The sequence below is a fragment of the Muntiacus reevesi genome, chromosome 9 (assembly GCF_963930625.1).
Source record: "Muntiacus reevesi chromosome 9, mMunRee1.1, whole genome shotgun sequence".
Taxonomy (NCBI): Eukaryota; Metazoa; Chordata; class Mammalia; order Artiodactyla; family Cervidae; genus Muntiacus; species Muntiacus reevesi.
The window spans coordinates 41,266,131-41,285,522 of NC_089257.1; the positions used below are offsets into that span (position 1 = coordinate 41,266,131).

The following is a 19,392-nucleotide window of genomic DNA, read 5'->3' on the forward strand; positions in this document are numbered from 1 at the left end:
TCTTCTTTTCTTAATTTTGTGAGTATGTACCTTGGAAGAAGCCTAATGAAAAATTATTAATTGAGGCATAGGTATGAGTATCTGCAAGGTTGTTGCAAAAGAATAAATTAATAATTATGATAAAGAAAAATAAATTAAAGAAAATGCAAATTTAAATATAGAAATCTCTGATCAAATTCCACTGACTCGAGGATAAAAGATGAAATGTATGTACTCTTTTGGATTTTTTTCCCAAGTAATAGTAGGCAATAATTGTTGAAATTGATAAAAATTCAGGCACTGTGTTATGGAGTTACATGAATGATCTCATTGAATCTTCACAATATTCCTATAAGGAAGGTATTAAAATTATTTATATTTTCATTCTGCAATTGAGGAAACTAAAGAACAGAGAAATTGAGTAATTTTCCCAAGGTCACACATGTGGTATATTGCCTATTTATTTCCTTTTTGTTGATAATTGGGACTTTGTTACTTTTCCCTAGTAGTAATAGTGTTAGCCCCTCAGTCATGCCCAATTCTATGTGACCCTATGGACTATAGCCTGCCAGGATTTTTGGTCCATGGGATACTTCAGGCAAGAATACTGGAGTGGATTTTCATTCTCTTCTCCAGGGGATCTTCCTGACCCAGGTATCAAATTCAGGTCTCCTGCATTGCGGGCAGATCCTTTATGGTCTGAGCAACAGGGACAGCTGAAATCAAAAATACCTATGGGCTTTATGCCCCCAAACTTCTCTTTCTCTAAACTAATCCTGCTGAAAACCCCTGAGTGATTTTATAAACTCAAACTTGTTAACAATGTGTTGGCGGATTTGCTTGGTCTTGATGCTGTAGACAATGGGGTTCATGAGTGGTGGGACCAGCAGATACACATATGACATGAGGAGGTGGACAGTGCGGGGCAGATGCTCACCAAAGCGGTGCACAAGAGACAAGCCAATCATGGGGATGTAGAAGAGGAGCACAGCGCAGCTATGGGAGACACAGGTGTTGAGGGCCCGCAGTCGCTCATGGCGGGAGGCGATGCTTAAGACGGTGCGGAGGATAAGGGCATACGAGAGGAAGATGAGCTGTGAGTCCACACCAACAGTGCAGGCCACGACAAAGAGCCCATAGATGTGATTGACGATGATGCTGGAACAGGCCAGCTTCATGATCTCTAGGTGCAGACAATAGGCGTGGGCCAGCACATGCGAGTGGCAGTACCGGAAGCGCATAAGGAGGAACGGCAGGGGGAGGATGAGCAGCGCACTTCTGAACACTGAACTCAGCCCCATCCTGATGATCCGTGCAGGTGTCAAGACTGTGGAATAACGCAGCGGGTGGCAGATGGCCACATAGCGGTCAATGGACAAGGATAACAGGACTGAAGACTCCACTAGGGACAAAGTATGGATGAAGAAGAGCTGAGTGAAGCAGGCAGGGATACCAATTTCTCTGGCATCAAACCAGAAGATGCCCATGACCGTGGGCAGTGTAGAAAGGCAGAGGCCCAGGTCTGTGAGGGCCAGCATGGCCAAGAAATAGTACATGGGTTCATGGAGGGTGACATCCGTACGGATGACATGGACGATGGTAAGGTTGCCTGTGATAACTGTCAAATAGATGAAGCAGAAGGGAATAGAGATCCAGCCGTGGAGATCTTCCAGACCTTGGAAGCCCGTCAGGAAGAAAGTGGCTTTCTGGAGGCTGTCATTATAAAGGATTCTCATGACTTTATAACCTTGAATTCACCAACCTGCAATATAGAACGGGATTTCTGGAGAATGACAGTGCTGAATGCTCACTCACCTGTCTTCAGGTCAGTGAGCCAGGAAGGATCTGCAGATGATGGTCAAAGAATTGGTGCCCCTGATCTATTAGCCTTTTCTGGAGGGTCTAGGAAGGTGATTGTCATAGGTGATTTCTATAGCTCACGGATGCTGTGTGATTTAGGTTTATGGTGATATGTATATCTGTACTGGACTCTCAGTAGTTTAATGAGGTCACCTCAGATGGCACCTTCTCCATATGTTCCTCCCTGAAAAAAAAAAAATCTCCAATTCAATCAGCAAAGCATTTAAAGCTGCACCATCTATATGTGGAACTGGTATTATACACACCATTCTGCATAATTATCTTCTAAAATCAGCTGCATATCAAGAGCCTTCAAACATATTTATAATCCGGCTGGGGATAGTCTTTCATTCCACAGTACTGGCCTGCAAGTGAATGCAGCATTGAGTAAATATTTGTTGGATGCTTAAGCTTGTATCTTGTTACCAGAGCGATGCCTTTCTTGAATTTACATAAAAGTCTCTGATGGCTGAAGAGGCAAATGTCGATGTGCAAATCTGACGTCTGGAACTGAGAAATATCTGAAAAGGCAGTCTTCAAAAAACAAATACTTCTAGGACAGGGTGCTTTAGGGTTTAGTTCTGAGAGATATTAGGAGAGATATGTGTTTCTGTCATCATGGTGGTTAAACTGAGGCTAGATGTAGAGATGGAGATATCTAGGTGGGAAACATTAGCTCTAAAACAGTGATAACAAAGAAAAACCTGAAATGGTCACAAAAAGCCTCTAATCTCTAGCCTAAGGGAAGTAAGTCTTAAGGCTCTCAGAGTGAGCTGTGCCTCTGGGGTTTGGATAATATGACACAGAGGTATAGGTCTGTCCTATAATACCTGAAACCACACTCTCCTTTACCTCTGCCTTCTAAACTTTTATTCACTTATGTTTATTTCAAGCCACACTCTAATGGGCTCTAATGGGTTAATGTAGTGTGACTATATACTACATACATAAAAAGCTTATCACATGCATAAAGAGCTTTAAATAGCTAATGTTCAATATATTATCTTTCTGTCACCTTCCTAAGTGCATAGTGTTTATTATGCCATTCAACTCCCACAATGATCATATTATCAATAGATAGATGTTATTCTAAGCAGAACATTACAGGTGAGAAAACCATGGCCCTGAGAGGTATAGTGATGGGATAAAGTTACAGAACAAGTAAGGGCTGAAGATGGAATTCAAACTCTGACAGTGTTTTCCAGTCTCCATTATTGTCTTACATCATGTTTCCTGCTACAGTAGTAGGAGTAGTCCTACTACTACATAGTACTTTAGGTCTTACAAAAGTCAGATAACTTAAAAAAAATCAAAACTCAAAACAAAACTATACCAAGATATATGTATGGGCAACCATTTCAACTATGCACATACCAGATGAGAAGAAATGTGTTCTTGGGACTAAGTTCAGTTCGTATATGCTGAATGTCAGCTTAAAAAGAAATTCTTGGGGAGACTGCCTAGAGAGTATCATAGGTAATTATCTCTGGTTTGATTGGAGGCTTGAGTGATAGGATATCTCCCAAGAATATGGAGAAAATTGCTAGGAGATGAAGTGTGAAAGAAAAGACAAGGCTCTGTTCATAATAATGGAGACTATTTTAAATGAGAGTAGAATATAAAATTAGAACTAGAAAAGAGACAGAGATGGGAGAAAAGAGATCAGGTAAAAATAGTAGTGTATAATGTGACTGAAGTCAAGTCACTACTGTTGACTAAGAAAAAGAGATGGTGTAAGACGTGGGATTTTTAAAAGGCATTTCACTTATGATGGTGAGTTCATTATTGATTTCTCAGAGAATATTTCCATATATTGGAGAAAGACTGTACAGGCTTACACTATCAGTGAATGGGGAGGGATATGGAAGACGTGTATGTTACTTGTAATTTTCCTCCAGGAGAAAATCTACATGATAGGTGAAGGTAGGATATTTTAAGGAAAAGAGATGGAAAGTTGAGGGTACTCTTTCTAAAAAGCTTCTTTTATTGATCAATAAAGTGAATAAGCATTGAATGGCTGAGAATAAAGAAAGACAAGATGTCCAGGCCAAGATTTTGCCATTCAAACTTGAAAACAAGCAGTAAACAGATAATAATGTAATAATTAATATAATTCTGATGTTAATGTTGTTTTATTATCCCAAAGAAGAAACAAACAAAAAGATATAAAGAGACACTTCTAGTAAACAAGAGAAATGCAGGAGAAAAGTGGAGACTTGGAGAGACGATGGGTTATGAAGGAAGAAGGGAATATCCTAAGATTTGAATAGCATGCTGTTGGAGGCACAGACAACAATGCAATCTGACTCCAACACTGAGAACAGTGATGGAAGGAAAAAAGTTTCAACAAAACCTTAAAAATGAATGATAATAAAGAAGGGAAATTTTTCCATATGTTAAGTGGAGATAGAAATAAGAGTTTAAATATATATGTGACTTTTCAGCCAGCAGACTCAGTCAAGTTGGTTTCCATCCATTCCACATTGAGAGATTTCAGAGTTTGAGAAATAGAAGAGGTAGAAACAATCTATTTCATCCTATATCTCCAGACAGAGGAGTTTCATTCTGCCTGCTTAATGAAAAGTTTCATATACAGTTTCTCACACCAATTATTATCTCCAGATTAATGGATCAGAGAAGTGTCAGCTAACACAAACAACATCATACATCCTTGAACATCCCTTCAGCTCTAATTTATTGGTATAAAGGGATGTCATCCTAGAGTCTGCAGCAGAAATAGAGAAGAGATGGGGTAACCAGATTTCAATGACATCTGACTCCCTCTTTCTCTTATTCTTCATATAATTGTACACAATGGTATTTACAATGATCAACATCTGTGTTGGTGACAGTCTGCAAATTACTCCCAAGGACAATTATGATCTCATATTAGTGTAAGTGTTACACTAAATATTAGTGTTACAGAGCAAGATCAAATTCATTGTAATATTTAATTAACATAACCCAGTTTTTAGGTAAGCAAAGTAGAGATTGCAATTTTAACTTTAAAGGTAAAGGAACTATTAAAAACACTCCTAATGAGGAGAAAAGAGACAAGAGGCAGCAAGAATTAAAATGGATGATGAAGATGACTTTTACAGGGTCACAGACAATGACAAAGTGAGGACTGACTATCCCCAGGCCATCTGCTTCTCAAAACTTCTTTGACCAATTTGATGTGGGGATTCAGAAGCAACCAAGTTTGAGAGTTCAGTGTCTGATTGTATGTGTCCCAGTAATTTTTTTTTTTTTTTTGCATTACATACCTCAGCAGAAACAGCTGGAGAGAAAAGTGGGTGGGGTGCCTTAATTCCAGTCAGAACACAGGAAAAATGGTAGCCCAACTACAAGAAGATTTCCAGCTTGAAACTCAGGGTTCTTTTAAAGAGACCAGCAGCTTCTCCCTAGGGGCCTCAGCTGAGGTTGAAAATTCCCTGAAGAATTTTCTAAGCATGTGGCTATAGATGGAGGCTGTGAGAGGCTGAGAAACACCAATCTTGTATGTAGGCAAGGGATTATTCAAAAGGATGTTTATACTAACAGATTTCATTTTCTGAAATTGTGTAAGAAAGCACTAACTCAGGTTGAAGAGCAGTGTTACACAAGATAACCTTTTGATTCAGATTCAGATAGAAGACATAATTGATCCTAACCTTATCTCTGATACTTTATATCCAGCAACCACATAATGACTTAATGTCTAGAGAGATTATCTCCTCATCTAAAATGAGGAACCTCTTCTCTCTCTCTTTTTTTTTAAACACAGACCCTGATACTATTAGGTATTCTCACTTATTTTAGAGTCAACTGCTAGTTTAATTTAGTTTGCATGTAGGGAAAAGGATAGTCATTACCAGCCTTCAGTCTTATTGACATTGTTTTTTATTTTATATTGCAGTACAGTTTATTTAACAATGCTGTGTTATTTTAGGTGTATAGGAAAGTGATTTTGTTATATATGTACACGTATCTGGTCTTCCCTGGTGACTCAGATGGTAAAGCATCCACCGGCAATGCAGGAGACCAAGGTTCAATCCCTGGGTTAGGAAAATCCCCTGGAGAAGGGCATGGCAACCCATTCCAGTGTTCTTGCCTGGAGAATCCCATGGACAGAGGAACATGGCTGGTACAGTCCATGGAGTCACAGTTAAACACGCCTGACTAAGACATTCCATTTAAGTTGTTGTATAATATTAAATAACAGTTTTCAGTCTTTTTTTAACTTTTTTTTTAAAGATCTGCCCACATCGACTTCTTTTTATTTTTCAAGCTGGTTTTATTTTTTTATTTTTTTCCATTTATTTTTATTAGTTGGAGGCTAATTACTTTACAATATTGTAGTGGTTTTTCCATACACTGACATGAATCAGCCATGGATTTACATGTATTCCCCATCCCTATCCCCACCCCCCCACCTCCCTCCCCATTCCATCCCTCTGGGTCTTCCCAGTGCACCAGCCCTGAGCACTTGTCTCATGCATCCAACGTGGGCTGATGATCTGTTTCACACTTGATAATATACATGTTTTGATGCTGTTCTCTCAGTATATCCCACGCCTTCTCCAACAGAGTCCAAAAGTCTGTTCTGTACATCTGTGTCTCTTTTTCTGTTTTGCATATAGGGTTATCTTTACCATCTTTCTAAATTCCATATATGTGCGTTAGTATACTGTATTGGTCTTTATCTTTCTACTTACTTCACTCTGTATAATGGGCTCCAGTTTCATCCATCTCATTAGAACTGATTGAAATGAATTCCTTTTAATGGCTGAGTAATATTCCATGGTGTATATGTACCACAGCTTCCTTATCCATTCATCTGCTGATGGGCATCTATGTTGCTTCCATGTCCTGGCTCTTATAAACAGTGCTATGATGAACATTGGGGTGCACGTCTGAAAGAGACAATTCTTTTTTAAAAGTATTTGTTTATTTATTTTTGCCTGTGCTGGATCTTTGCTGCTGCATGGAATTTTCTCTAGTTGCAGCCAGCGGAGGCTACTTTCTTGGTGGGGTGGGTGGGCTTCTCATGGCAGTAGCTTCTCTTGCTGTGGGGCATGAGCTCTAGGCACTGGGACTTGAGTAGTTGCAGCATGTGGTCTCAGTAGTTGTCGCTTCCGGACTCTGAAGCACAGGCTCAGCAGTGGCAGCACACAGGCTTAGTGGCTCCAGGGCATGTGGCATCTTCCCAGATCAGGGATTGAGTCTGTGTCCCTTACACTAGCTGCTGAATTCTTTCCCACTGAGCCACCAGGGACGTCCCCAGTCTTCAGTCTTAAACTATAGGTTTCTTAATTATGATTGACCAGCTTCTTTCAGCCTGATTTAAACAACTGGAGGAAAGACTTCAACAGGATAGCTTACACAACCAATTGTCAGTAAGAATCATTATTAAAACAACTGGTAGAGTGCTTCTAGTTTGCCCAAAATGGGCCTAAAGTATAGTGATTATCTTTGTTTCTCAATCAATTTGGATTTGCATTTCTCTGATGTTTAGTGATGTGGAACATTTTTTCCTGTACCATCTGGCCATTTGCATATTTTCTGGGAGAAATATTTGTTTAGTTCCACTGTTCATCTTTTAATCAGGTTGATTCTTTTATTTTTATTATTGTTTGTACATTCTTTATACATTTTGGAGATTACCAGTTATTAGATACATGTGTTACAAATATATTCTTCCACTATATAGTCTGCCTTTTCATTTTGTTGATTGTTTATTTTGCTGTGCAAAAGTGTTTTAACCTGTACTCCCACCTCTTGATTTTTCTTTTTAACTTTTTTTTTTTGCCAGTTGGGAAGATCAGGTGATACTTTCCCATTAGCTCGTAGACAGACTTCCTGATGGAGTTCACCACATAGTCATCAGGGACCACAGCCCTTTCTAACCGCTGATAATTTTATCTGCCCTTGTTCTGATATCTTTCCTCTTTTCAGTCATGAGCTTATGGTTTGGTCCTCTGGATGCTACAGGAGAAATAAGTCTCTTTTGTAGTTTCCCGCAGAGCTGGGGAAGCCGGGTGTTCACTCAACCGTGCTCCCTTTCCCCTGCTGGGGAGTCAAGGGACTGGAAAGGTCTCACTCCGCTCGAAACTTAGCTGTCTTAGGAAGGGGTGACTGGTACGAAGTCTAACTGTACTTCTCACACACTCCAGGGCATTGAAACTCATATATTTTTGGCTCCAATAGCATGCTGGAACTTTTCTGGAAATCTGGACTTCCACAAAGCTCTCTCACTCATGGCGTGTCTACCTCAATCAGTGTTTCCCAAGTGCTAAAGGATCAAGGCCCAGAGAGCCTGGAACTAGTTCATAGCTCTCTTGGAGACCACACCCAGTAGCAAGGTCTGTCTGCCTATTACAGATGCATGGCTGTGTGTGACCCTCCTAGGTTCCTTGAAATGAGGCACTATTTCCACAGAAGCATGTTGCTGTTCATGGATGGACAGTTAAGTTTTGTTGTTGTTGCTGGAGGGAGGACAAATAAGAGATGCCTTATGCCACCATGACTTTAAAGTCACTCTAAAAATCAATCAGTTATATAAGCTGTTTAAATAATGTTATTCCAATTCATGGCTCAAAGATTTTGAACATGTATTGGGTTCACACCTTATTCTATAAAACATGTTGTCCTATTGAAAAGGTTATTTTGAGTTCAGTTAAGGAGCTCAACGTTAGATATACATTTTTAAAAATGTAGATATAAGTTCATATTTGTCAGGACAATAGTGTGGTAAAAAAAAACTGCTCTTGTGAAATTAGGAATGTGTTCACAATGTTCTTGGGATAGTTGTGGTACAAATATAATTCATGACTACATCCAGGCACTTCTTCCAGCCTATTTTCTTTTTACATATACATTTAGAATAACTAAGAATTAAGAAAATTTTAAGACATATCTGATATTCAATTTAAAATGAAAGATAATTTTCAGCATTCTAGTGAAAGAATAATCAGCATTCTCTTTTATTGACTAATCACTTTCAATCAGATTTTAAAGCCAGCTGAGCCTCTGAAAGAGTGTTTAGTCAACCAAACTAATTTGGTGTTCAGTTCAGTTCAGTTCCTCAGCCGCATCCGACTCTTTGTGACCCCATGGACTGCAGCATGCCAGGCTTCCCTGTTTATCACCACTCCCAGAGCCTTCTCAGACTATGTCCATTGAACCGGCAATGTCATCGAACCATCTCATCCTCAGTCGTCCCCTTCTCCTCCTGCCTCAATCTTTCCCAGCATCAGGGTCTTTTCAAGTGAGTCAGTTTGCATCAGGTGGCCCAAGGATTGGAGTTTCAGCTTCAATATCTGCCTTTCCAATGAATATTTAGGATTGATTTCCATTAGAATGGACTGGTTTGATCTCCTTGCAGTCCAAGCAACTCTCAAGAGTCTTCTCCAACATCACAGTTCAAAAGCATCAATTCCTCAGCACTCAGCTTTCTTATAGATCAGCCCTCACATCCATACATGACTACTGGAGAAACCATAGCTTTGACTAGACAGACCTTTGTTGACAAAGTAATGTCTCTGCTTTTTAATATACTGTCTAGGTTGGTCATAGCTTTGCTTCCAAGGAGCAAGTGTCTTTTATTTTTATTTTTTTATTTTATTTTTTTTTTCATTTATTTTTATTAGTTGGAGGTTAATTACTTTACAATATTATAGTGGTTCTTGCCATACATTGACATGAATCAGCCATGGATTTACATGTATTCCCCATCCCAATCCCCCCTCCCACCTCCCTCTCCATCCCATCCCTCTGGGTCTTCCCAGTGCACCAGCCCCGAGCTCTTATCTCATGCATCCAACCTGGGCTGGTGGTCTGTTTCACCCTTGATAGTATACTTGTTTCAATGCTATTCTCTCAGAACATCCCACCCTCACCTTCTCCCACAGAGTCCCAAAGTCTGTTCTGTACATCTGTGTCTCTTTTTCTGTTTTGCATATTGAGTTATAGTTACCATCCTTTTAAATTCCATATATATGCATTAGTATACTGTATTGGTCTTTATCTTTCTGGCTTACTTCACTCTGTATAATGGGCTCCAGTTTCATCCATCTCATTAGAACTGATTCAAATGAATTCTTTTTAATGACTGAGTAATATTCCATGGTGTATATGTACCACAGCTTCCTTATCCATTCGTCTGCTGATGGGCATCTAGGTTGCTTCCATGTCCTGGCTATTATAAACAGTGCTGTGATGAACATTGGGGTGCACGTGTCTCTTTCAGATCTAGTTTCCTCGGTGTGTAGGCACAGGAGTGGTATTGCTGGGTCATATGTCAGTTCTATTTCCAGCTTTTTAAGGAATCTCCACACTGTTCTCCATAGTGGCTGTGGAGCAAGTGTCTTTTAATTTCATGGCTGCAGTCCCCATCTGCAGTGATTTTGGATTCAAAGAAAATAAAGTCTCTCCCTTTTTCCATTGTTTCCCCGTCTATCTGCCATGCACCTCATGGGACCTGATGCCATGATCTTAGTTTTCTGAATGGTGGTGTAACAGATGCAAACACACACTTTTTCAGTCTCACTTGAAGAAATAGTTTCTTGTCCAGCTGCAAGCTGAAGAATGTGATGTATTAGGATCTACCTTTGATTTCCATCAGAAGTCACAGTCTTCTTTTTCTATTCCAATAATGAATGAGTAAATGGTGGTCATCTAACTTGGCCTTTTCTGATGAATGAGGGACTCCTCCATACAACAGTCTTTGCTCTGGAGCTCCCACTAGGGCTGGCAAAAATGTTAATATATGTGAAACATGGTCTAATAGCTCTCCCTACCCAGTTCTAATTTTTTCCCCTCTCCTTAACACATTTAAACTCTGTTTACTAACTCTATTTTAGCATCTGCTTCCCAGAGAACTCATCCTTTAAACAATTTTTATATATTTTGTTTGAGGTAGGTTAGACATCTTTAGCCAAAGCACTGAAAAGTTAGAGTATCAAAATTTTGTTTTTGGTTTCTTTTGGCCAGCATAACCATTGTCTTTTTCAAAGCTTGCAAACAGAGCTTGTACAAGGATAGAGGTTTCTTTACTTTCAGAGAAAATTTCATGTTTGAAATCGTTTTTGTTTAAAATGATTTGATTGGCCAACCAATATTTTAAAAATATTTGCTAATTAATATATTTTAAAGTGTATTATGTATGAGATTTCATATGAAGTATGTATATAAAATCATGAACTATACAAAATATGTATATTTGACCTTCTACATACAATTCCATTTTTGTTTATTCTCAAAAGCATCTGATTATTAACTCACAATATTTTACTTATTAAACTAAATATGTTTCAAGAAATTTAAAAATATAACAGAAAATATGTGCAGAAAAAATTAGAGGTAATTTTCTGATAAAGATTTAGGTGATTAATATGATTTAGAAAAACATGAACTAAAAAGGTAAATGCATACATATTACATAAATGCCAATAAAAGAGACTATTGCAAATAATTATTTGAGAAATGCAAATCATGTTCAATAGCGGTAATCCCATCAACATACATGTCACTCTATGACTGTATGAAAGAAAGGATTCCCAACATTGCTAAAGGTCTGAGTGAACTATTGGCAGTTAGTTCCTGAGTTGTTAAACATCCTTCAGCAAGCACAGCACTCCCATCTGGCATTTTTCCTGACTCAAATGTAGGTAGTATAATCTTTTCAGGAACATGTTTACCTACTAATACTAGTTGCCTGAAGGACTAGAGTGAATTACACATGTCTGATAGATGGAAGAGAAGAGGAAAAGAAGAACTAAGAAAGAAAAAAAAGTCACATGCATTTAAATATACATGCACACAGATTCTTAAATCAGAGAACGTGTATATGGAGCTTTCTTCAGGAATTAGATAGATCAACTGAATCATCATGAACTAAAAAATGAGGAAACAGTCTTTCCTCTAGTATACTTTTATTAGCTAGGAAAGTGAAAGTATGGAAACTATATATTTTTCTTTTAACATAGGCATTGATATAGGTAACTTCTCTTGTTTTGTTGGTATGCATTTTAAAATTCATGAAGTAGAGGCTTCCAGTCATCATTGAAGGCTTGAATTTTTAGATGTTCAATCTGAGAAAAAGAATGGAATTTTCTCAAGATCTCAGGGACACTGAGGGTCCTACGCATACTCAGTATTAAAGCCGTTTACTCTATGAGTTCTGACCATAGAACATAAGACCATTCCTGTAGATCATGCTATCCCCTGGCTACACATTCAGTTTACTTATTTACCACTTATAAATCTATTCCTTTTCTTATTGCATTGATCAACTTCTTCTTTTTTTGTTTTTGATAAACTTCTTTTTGAACAAAATTTCCCCATATCCTTTTTGTGGATTTGATGGGTCTGCAGACAGGACAGAACGGGATTCATCAGGAGAGGCACCAGTAGGAAAACATCAGCCATGAGCATGTGGATCATAGGAGACACATCGCTGGCAAATTGGTGGAGCGTGGCCACACTCAGCACGGACACATAGAAGATAAGCACAGCACAGATATGGGAGATATGGGTGCTGAGGGCCTCCGGCTGCTCTCTGGGGGTTGCGATGCCCAGTACTGTCTTTAAGATCATCATGTAGGAGACAGTAATAAACAGCAAATCCAAAATAGTAGAAAGGGCAGCACAGAGTTCATAGAAAACATTGACTCTGTAGTCAGAGCAGGCCAGCTTCAAGACACCCTGGTGGAGACAGTAGGAGTGTAAGAGCAGATTTTGATGACAGTATGTCAGCCTTTGCAAAAGAAAAGGCAGTGAAAGAATCAACATAATATTTTTGGAAGTCAGCAAGACCACTGTTGTGATGAATTGGGAGCTGGTTAAGATTGTGCATTGTCTAAGAGGGTTGTGGATAGCCACATACTGGTCAAAAGCCATTATCAATAGCACAGAGGCTTCAGTGACGTGAATAGATGGACAAAGAACTCCTGGGCAAAGCTTGCAGCTGCATGAATTCCACAGACACCAAACAGGAACAGTCCCAAAGTGGTGGGTAAGGAAGGTCGGGACAACCCTAGGTCAGAGATGGATAGCATGGAAAGGAAATAGTATACAGGGTCATGGAGGCTTGGCTCTGTCTTAAAAAAGAAAAGGATGGTGAAGTTACCCAGGAGAGAAAGGAAGTACACGGCTGAGAAAGGGATGGATATCCAGATGTGACTCTTCTCCACTCCAGGGATCCCGATAAGGAAGAATCTAAGAACTTCAAAGTTGGTGTCCTTAAGAGGAGACGTGACACATAAAAATGATACTTAACCAGGTGCTTGCCTCAGTGGAGATGGAAATTTCCTAAATAAAGAAGATATTCCTTTTTTTTGTAAAATGTAGGCCTAAAATTTCTGCTTCATATAATTAATTACTCAGTTTTCCTACCTTGAATCAAGCTGATAAATTTTTCTAAAAATTTCCATTCTTTTTCTCTGAAGGTACAGAATCTAGTCCCATTTACACACAATAGCTTCTTTGTGAAAGTGAAAAGCAACAGTTGCTCAGTCATGTCTGACTGTCTGCGACCCCATGGACTGTACAGTCCATGGAATTCTCCAGGCCAGAAGACTGGAATGGGTAGCCATTCTCTTCTCCAGGGGATCGTCCCAATCCAAGGATCAAACCCAGGTTTGATCCTGCTTGCAGGCGGATTCTTTACCAGCTGAGCCACAAGGGAAGCCCAACTATGCTAGATATGTCTAAAATTTATCTTATGTCAATAGACTGTGACCATTTGCGTTCTGCCCTCTTTATCACTACTGCTTGAAGACTGCATATTTTTAGAGATAGTCACTATTCAGTTCAGTTCATTCACTCAGTCGTGTCTGACTCTTTGCGACTCCATGAATTGCAGCACGCCAGGACTCCCTGTCCATCACCAACTCCCGGAGTCCTCCCAAACCCATGTCCATCGAGTTGATGATGCCATCCAACCATCTCATTCTCTGTTAGATTTAATTTAAATGCATAGGATAAGCACACACAGATTTAATTATTTTATTATGTATTTATTCTTATTTTATATTTTATACAATAATATGCATGCCTATGTGCATGCTCAGTCATTTCCAACTCTTTAAGATCCCATGGACTTTAGCCTGCCAGGTTCCTCTATCCATTGCACTTTTCCTGGCAAAAATACTGGAGTGGGTTGCCATTTCCTCCTGCAGGGAATCTTCCTGACCCTGGATTGAACTCATGTCTCTTGTGACTCCTGCATAGACGGTGGATACTTTACCACTGAGCTACTGAGAAGCCCCTAGATAGTAACATGCTGCTGTGCTAAGTCACTTCAGCTGTGTCTGACTCTGTGCAACCCCATAGACGGCAGCCCACCAGGCTCCCCCGTCCCCGGGATTCACCAGGCAAGAACACTGGAGTGGATAAATAGTAATATGACACCCTGCTAAATGGTTTATATATATTTTCTCATTCATGTTATATATGATTATTTTATTCAATTTATAGTTAATAAAACAAGTATTAGAGAGGTATAATAATTTGTCTAAGGTCATGAATCTACCTATGAGACATAAAGAAAATGAATCATGTGGTTTTTGAGACGTACAGGCTACCCCAGTGGCTCAGACAGTAAAGAATCTGCCTGCAATGTAGCAGACCTGGGTTTGATCCCTGGGTGTGAAAGATCCCCTGGAGGAGGAAATGGCTACCCATTTCAGTAATCTTGCCTGGAAAATTCCAAGGACAGAGGAGCCTGGCAGGTTACAGTTCATGGAGTTGGAGAGAGTTGGACATGACTGAGCGACTAACATTTCTCTTTCACCCTTCTCACAGATATCATCCAGACTGGGCATTTCTAAGACATCTCTGAACACATACCCCTATCAACACATACATTCCAGTTCCCCTTGCTTGTTCTATAAGATTTTCAATCTCCATGGGCACCTCTTGCTTTGCTTTTAACATCTAGCATATCTATTGAGAATACAAAGAGATAGAAAATGGGATATAAATTATGTCAAATATCCCGAATGAGTAGAATTACATCTTACTTTTTTGAGACTATTTTTTATCAATGTGATATTACAAGCTGAGATGCAACCTTAGACTCCGCTTTTCTACTTTGTATGCCCTGTCTTAGAAAGTCTAGAGGGTCCTTGGGGTTGACTCCAAGCAAGAGGTGCCTGATGAATAACACCATACTTCATGGGAAATCGAAGGGGTTGACTCAAGGGAGATGAATCTAACAGCTTAGAACACAGGCTCAGACTAGGGACATTAAGTATGATAAGATCTTGGAGGCCACATTAAAACCCAATACCATTTATCAACTCTTGCTCTTGGCTCATCTGCCAAGATATTTCAGGACGAATTAACTAGGTGTTTAGAATCTCAAGTTCTGAAAGAGATCATATTATCAATTTTGCATATTAATTTTCTTCTAACATGAAATTATACTTCTCTATTGTTTACTGCTCATTTGTAATTCCTCTTTTTGAAGCATCTGTTGAATCCTTTTGTCCATCTTCTATTGGATTACCTGTCTTTCTCTAATTGATTTTCCAAAGTGTTTAAATAAATATAGGAGAAGCTCTTTGTTGGTGATGTATAGCATATATGTTTTCCCACTTTACTGCTTGCCTCTTCAGTTTCTTACTCAATGCTACTTATTCAGTTGGTGGAGTTAGTCATTTTATGCTGCGTTGATTTATACTATACTTACTTGTAGGCAGATACAGGGGATTCTCTTTGGAACAATTATGAGTAAAACACAGGCCAGCAATCAAATGTAGCCAGCCTGTCTTTGCTATATAAGTCATATCCACTTTCTCAAATATCATAACATTATGACATAATTAGAAATGTGGAAATTAGGGAGAAATGAATTCTCAGTAGTTCTATACTTCTTGTTTAAAATCCTTGTAAGCCTTCAAACCAACTAACACACAATCACACTAAATTCTCACACTTTTGTCAATAAAGAAGTGCTTTACCAAAGTGCCTCTTAAACTTTAATGTGAAGATCAATCACCTGAAGATTTTGTTAAAATGAATAGCTTGATTCAATATATTTTGAGTGGATCATAAGTTCCTGTATGTTTAACAAATTCCTAGGTGATGCTTTCTATGGTGGTCCAAGGACCACACTTTGAGAAATACAGCTTTAGTCTCCTAACACATGATTTTGGTAGATGGAAGAAAATCTGTCCATCATGTTGGACTTGCCTGTGATTAATTTTGTCTAAAGACAATAATCAAGTAAATATGATTGATGAAAATTTTCTATGTTCAGTTAGGTTGACTAGCATTTCTATTGTATCAGAATCAAGTGGCTAGTCTTACATTTTATTTATTTATTTATTTTTTAATATTATTTTATTAGTTGGAGGCCAATCACTACACAACATTTCAGTGGGTTTTGTCATACATTGACATGAATCAGCCATATAGTTACACGTATTCCCCATCCCGATCCCCCCTCCCATCTCCCTCTCCACCCGACTCCTCAGGGTCCTCCCAGTGCACCAGGCCCGAGCACTTGACTCATGCATCCCACCTGGGCTGGTGGTCTGTTTTACCATAGATAATATACATGCTGTTCTTTCAAAACATCCCACCCTCACGTTCTCCCACAGAGTTCAAAAGTCTGTTCTGTACTTCTGTGTCTCTTTCTCTGTTTTGCATATACGGTTATCGCTACCATCCATCTAAATTCCGTATATATGTGTTAGTATACTGTAATGTTCTTTTTCTTTCTGGCTTACTTCACTCTGTATAATGGGCTCCAGTTTCATCCATCTCATTAGAACTGATTCAAATGAATTCTTTTTAATGGCTGAGTAATATTCCATGGTGTATATGTACCACAGCTTCCTTATCATTCATCTGCTGATGGGCATCTAGGTTGCTTCCATGTCCTGGCTATTATAAACAGTGCTGCGATGAACATTGGGGTGCATGTGTCTCTTTCAGATCTGGATTCCTCAGTGTGTATGCTCAGAAGTGGTATTGCTGGGTCATATGGCAGTTCTATTTCCAGTTTTTTAAGAAATCTCCACACTGTTTTCCATAGTGGCTGTACTAGTTTGCATTCCCACCAACAGTGTAAGAGGGTTCCCTTTTCTCCACACCCTCTCCAGCATTTATTGCTTGTAGACTTTTGGATAGCAGCCATCCTGACTGGCGTGTAATGGTACCTCACTGTGGTTTTGATTTGCATTTCTCTGATGATGAGTGATGTTGAGCATCTTTTCATGTGTTTGTTAGCCATCTGTATGTCTTCTTTGGAGAAATGTCTGTTTAGTTCTTTGGCCCATTTTTTGATTGGTTCGTTTATTTTTCTGGAATTGAGCTTCAGGTGTTGCTTGTATATTTTTGAGATTAATCCTTTGTCTGTTTCCTCATTTGTTATTATTTTCTCCCAATCTGAGGGCTGTCTTTTCACCTTACTTATAGTTTCCTTTGTTGTGCAAAAGCTTTTAATTTTCATTAGGTCCCATTTGTTTATTTTTGCTTTTATTTCCAATATTCTGGGAGGTGGATCATAGAGGACCCCGCTGAGATTTATGTCGGAGAGTGTTTTGCCTATGTTCTCCTCTAGGAGTTTCATAGTTTCTGGTCTTACATTTAGATCTTTAATCCATTTTGAGTTTATTTTTGTGTATGGTGTTAGAAAGTGTTCTAGTTTCATTCTTTTACAGGTGGTTGACCAGATTTCCCAGCACCACTTGTTAAAGAGATTGTCTTTTTTCCATTGTATGTCCTTGCCTCCTTTGTCAAAGATGAGGTGTCCATAGGTTCGTGGATTTATCTCTGGGCTTTCTATTCTGTTCCATTGATCTATATTTCTGTCTTTGTGCCAGTACCATACTGTCTTGATGACTGTGGCTTTGTAGTAGAGTCTGAAGTCAGGCAGGTTGATTCCTCCAGTTCCATTCTTCTTTCTCAAGATTACTTTGCCTATTTGAGGTTTTTTGTATTTCCATACAAATTGTGAAATTATTTGTTCTAGTTCTGTGAAAAATACCGTTGGTAGCTTGATAGGGATTGCATTGAATCTATAGATTGCTTTGGGTAGAATGGCCATTTTGACAATATTGATTCTTCCAATCCATGAACACGGTATGTTTCTCCAACTGTTTGTGTCCTCTTTGATCTTTCATCAGTGTTTTATAGTTTTCTATGTATAGGTCTTTTGTTTCTTTTGGTAGATATACTCCTAAGTATTTTATTCTTTTTGTTGCAATGGTGAATGGTATTGTTTCCTTAATTTCTCTTTCTGTTTTTTCATTGTTAGTGTATAGGAATGCAAGGGATTTCTGTGTGTTAATTTTATATCCTGCAACTTTACTATATTCATTGATTAGCTCTAGTAATTTTCTGGAAGAGTCTTTAGGGTTTTCTATGTCGAGGATCATGTCATCTGCAAACAGCGAGAGTTTCATTTCTTCTTTTCCTGTCTGGATTCCTTTTATGTCTTTTTCTGCTCTTATTGCTGTGGCCAAAACTTCCAACACTATGTTGAATAATAGTGGTGAGAGTGGGCATCCTTGTCTTGTTCCTGATTTCAGAGGAAATGCTTTCAATTTTTCACCATTGAGGGTGATGCTTGCTGTGGGTTTGTCATATATAGCTTTTATTATGTTGAGGTATGTTACTTCTATTCCTGCTTTCTGGAGAGTTTTAATCATAAATGAGTGTTGAATTTTGTCAAAGGCTTTCTCTGCATCTATTGAGATAATCATATGGTTTTTATCTTTCAATTTGTTAAGGTGGTGTATTACGTTGATTGATTTGCGGATATTAAAGAATCCTTGCATTCCTGGGATAAAGCCCACTTGGTCATGGTGTGTGATTTTTTTAATATGTTGTTGGATTCTGTTTGCTAGAATTTTGTTAAGGATTTTTGCATCTATGTTCATCAGTGATATTGGCCTGTAGTTTTCTTTTTTTGTGGCATCTTTGTCTGGTTTTGGAATTAGGGTGATGGTGGCCTCATAGAATGAGTTTGGAAGTTTACCTTCATCTGCAATTTTCTGGAAGAGTTTGAGTAAGATAGGTGTTAGCTCTTCTCTAAATTTTTGGTAGAATTCAGCTGTGAAGCCATCTGGTCCTGGGCTTTTGTTTGCTGGAAGATTTCTGATTACAGTTTCAATTTCCTTGCTTGTGATGGCTCTGTTAAGATCTTCTATTTCTTCCTGGTTCAGTTTTGGAAAGTTATACTTTTCTAAGAATTTGTCCATTTCATCCATGTTGTCCATTTTATTGGCATAGAGCTGCTGGTAGTAGTCTCTTATGATCCTTTGTATTTCAGTGTTGTCTGTTGTGATCTCACCCTTTTCATTTCTTATTTTGTTAATTTGGTTCTTCTCTCTTTGTTTCTTAATGCGTCTTGCTAATGGTTTGTCAATTTTGTTTATTTTTTCAAAAAACCAGCTTTTAGCTTTGTTGATTTTTGCTATGGTCTCTTTAGTTTCTTTTGCATTTATTTCTGCCCTAATTTTTAAGATTACTTTCCTTCTGCTAACCCTGGGGTTCTTCATTTCTTCCTTCTCTAATTGCTTTAGGTGTAGAGTTAGTAGTCTTCCATTTTAAAATGCA

At 38.6% G+C, this 19,392-nt stretch overlaps 1 protein-coding gene and 1 pseudogene across 1 annotated transcript; both read right to left on the reverse strand.

Annotated features, from left to right (window-relative positions):
- Window positions 1-749: 749 nt before the first annotated feature.
- LOC136175195 (olfactory receptor 51G1-like) lies at window positions 750-1,715 on the reverse strand. Its single transcript, XM_065945518.1, has one exon. It carries the CDS (start codon window positions 1,713-1,715, stop codon window positions 750-752), a length of 966 nt encoding a protein of 321 aa, XP_065801590.1.
- A 10,351-nt stretch (window positions 1,716-12,066) lies between these two features.
- LOC136175788 (olfactory receptor 51A7-like) lies at window positions 12,067-14,730 on the reverse strand (annotated as a pseudogene).
- Between the last annotated feature and the right edge of the window lie 4,662 nt (window positions 14,731-19,392).

Coding starts and splice junctions, on each gene's coding strand:
- LOC136175195 (XM_065945518.1), bottom strand. CDS start 1,715: ATGAGAATCCTTTATAATGACAGCCTCCAGAAAGCCACTTTCTTCCTG.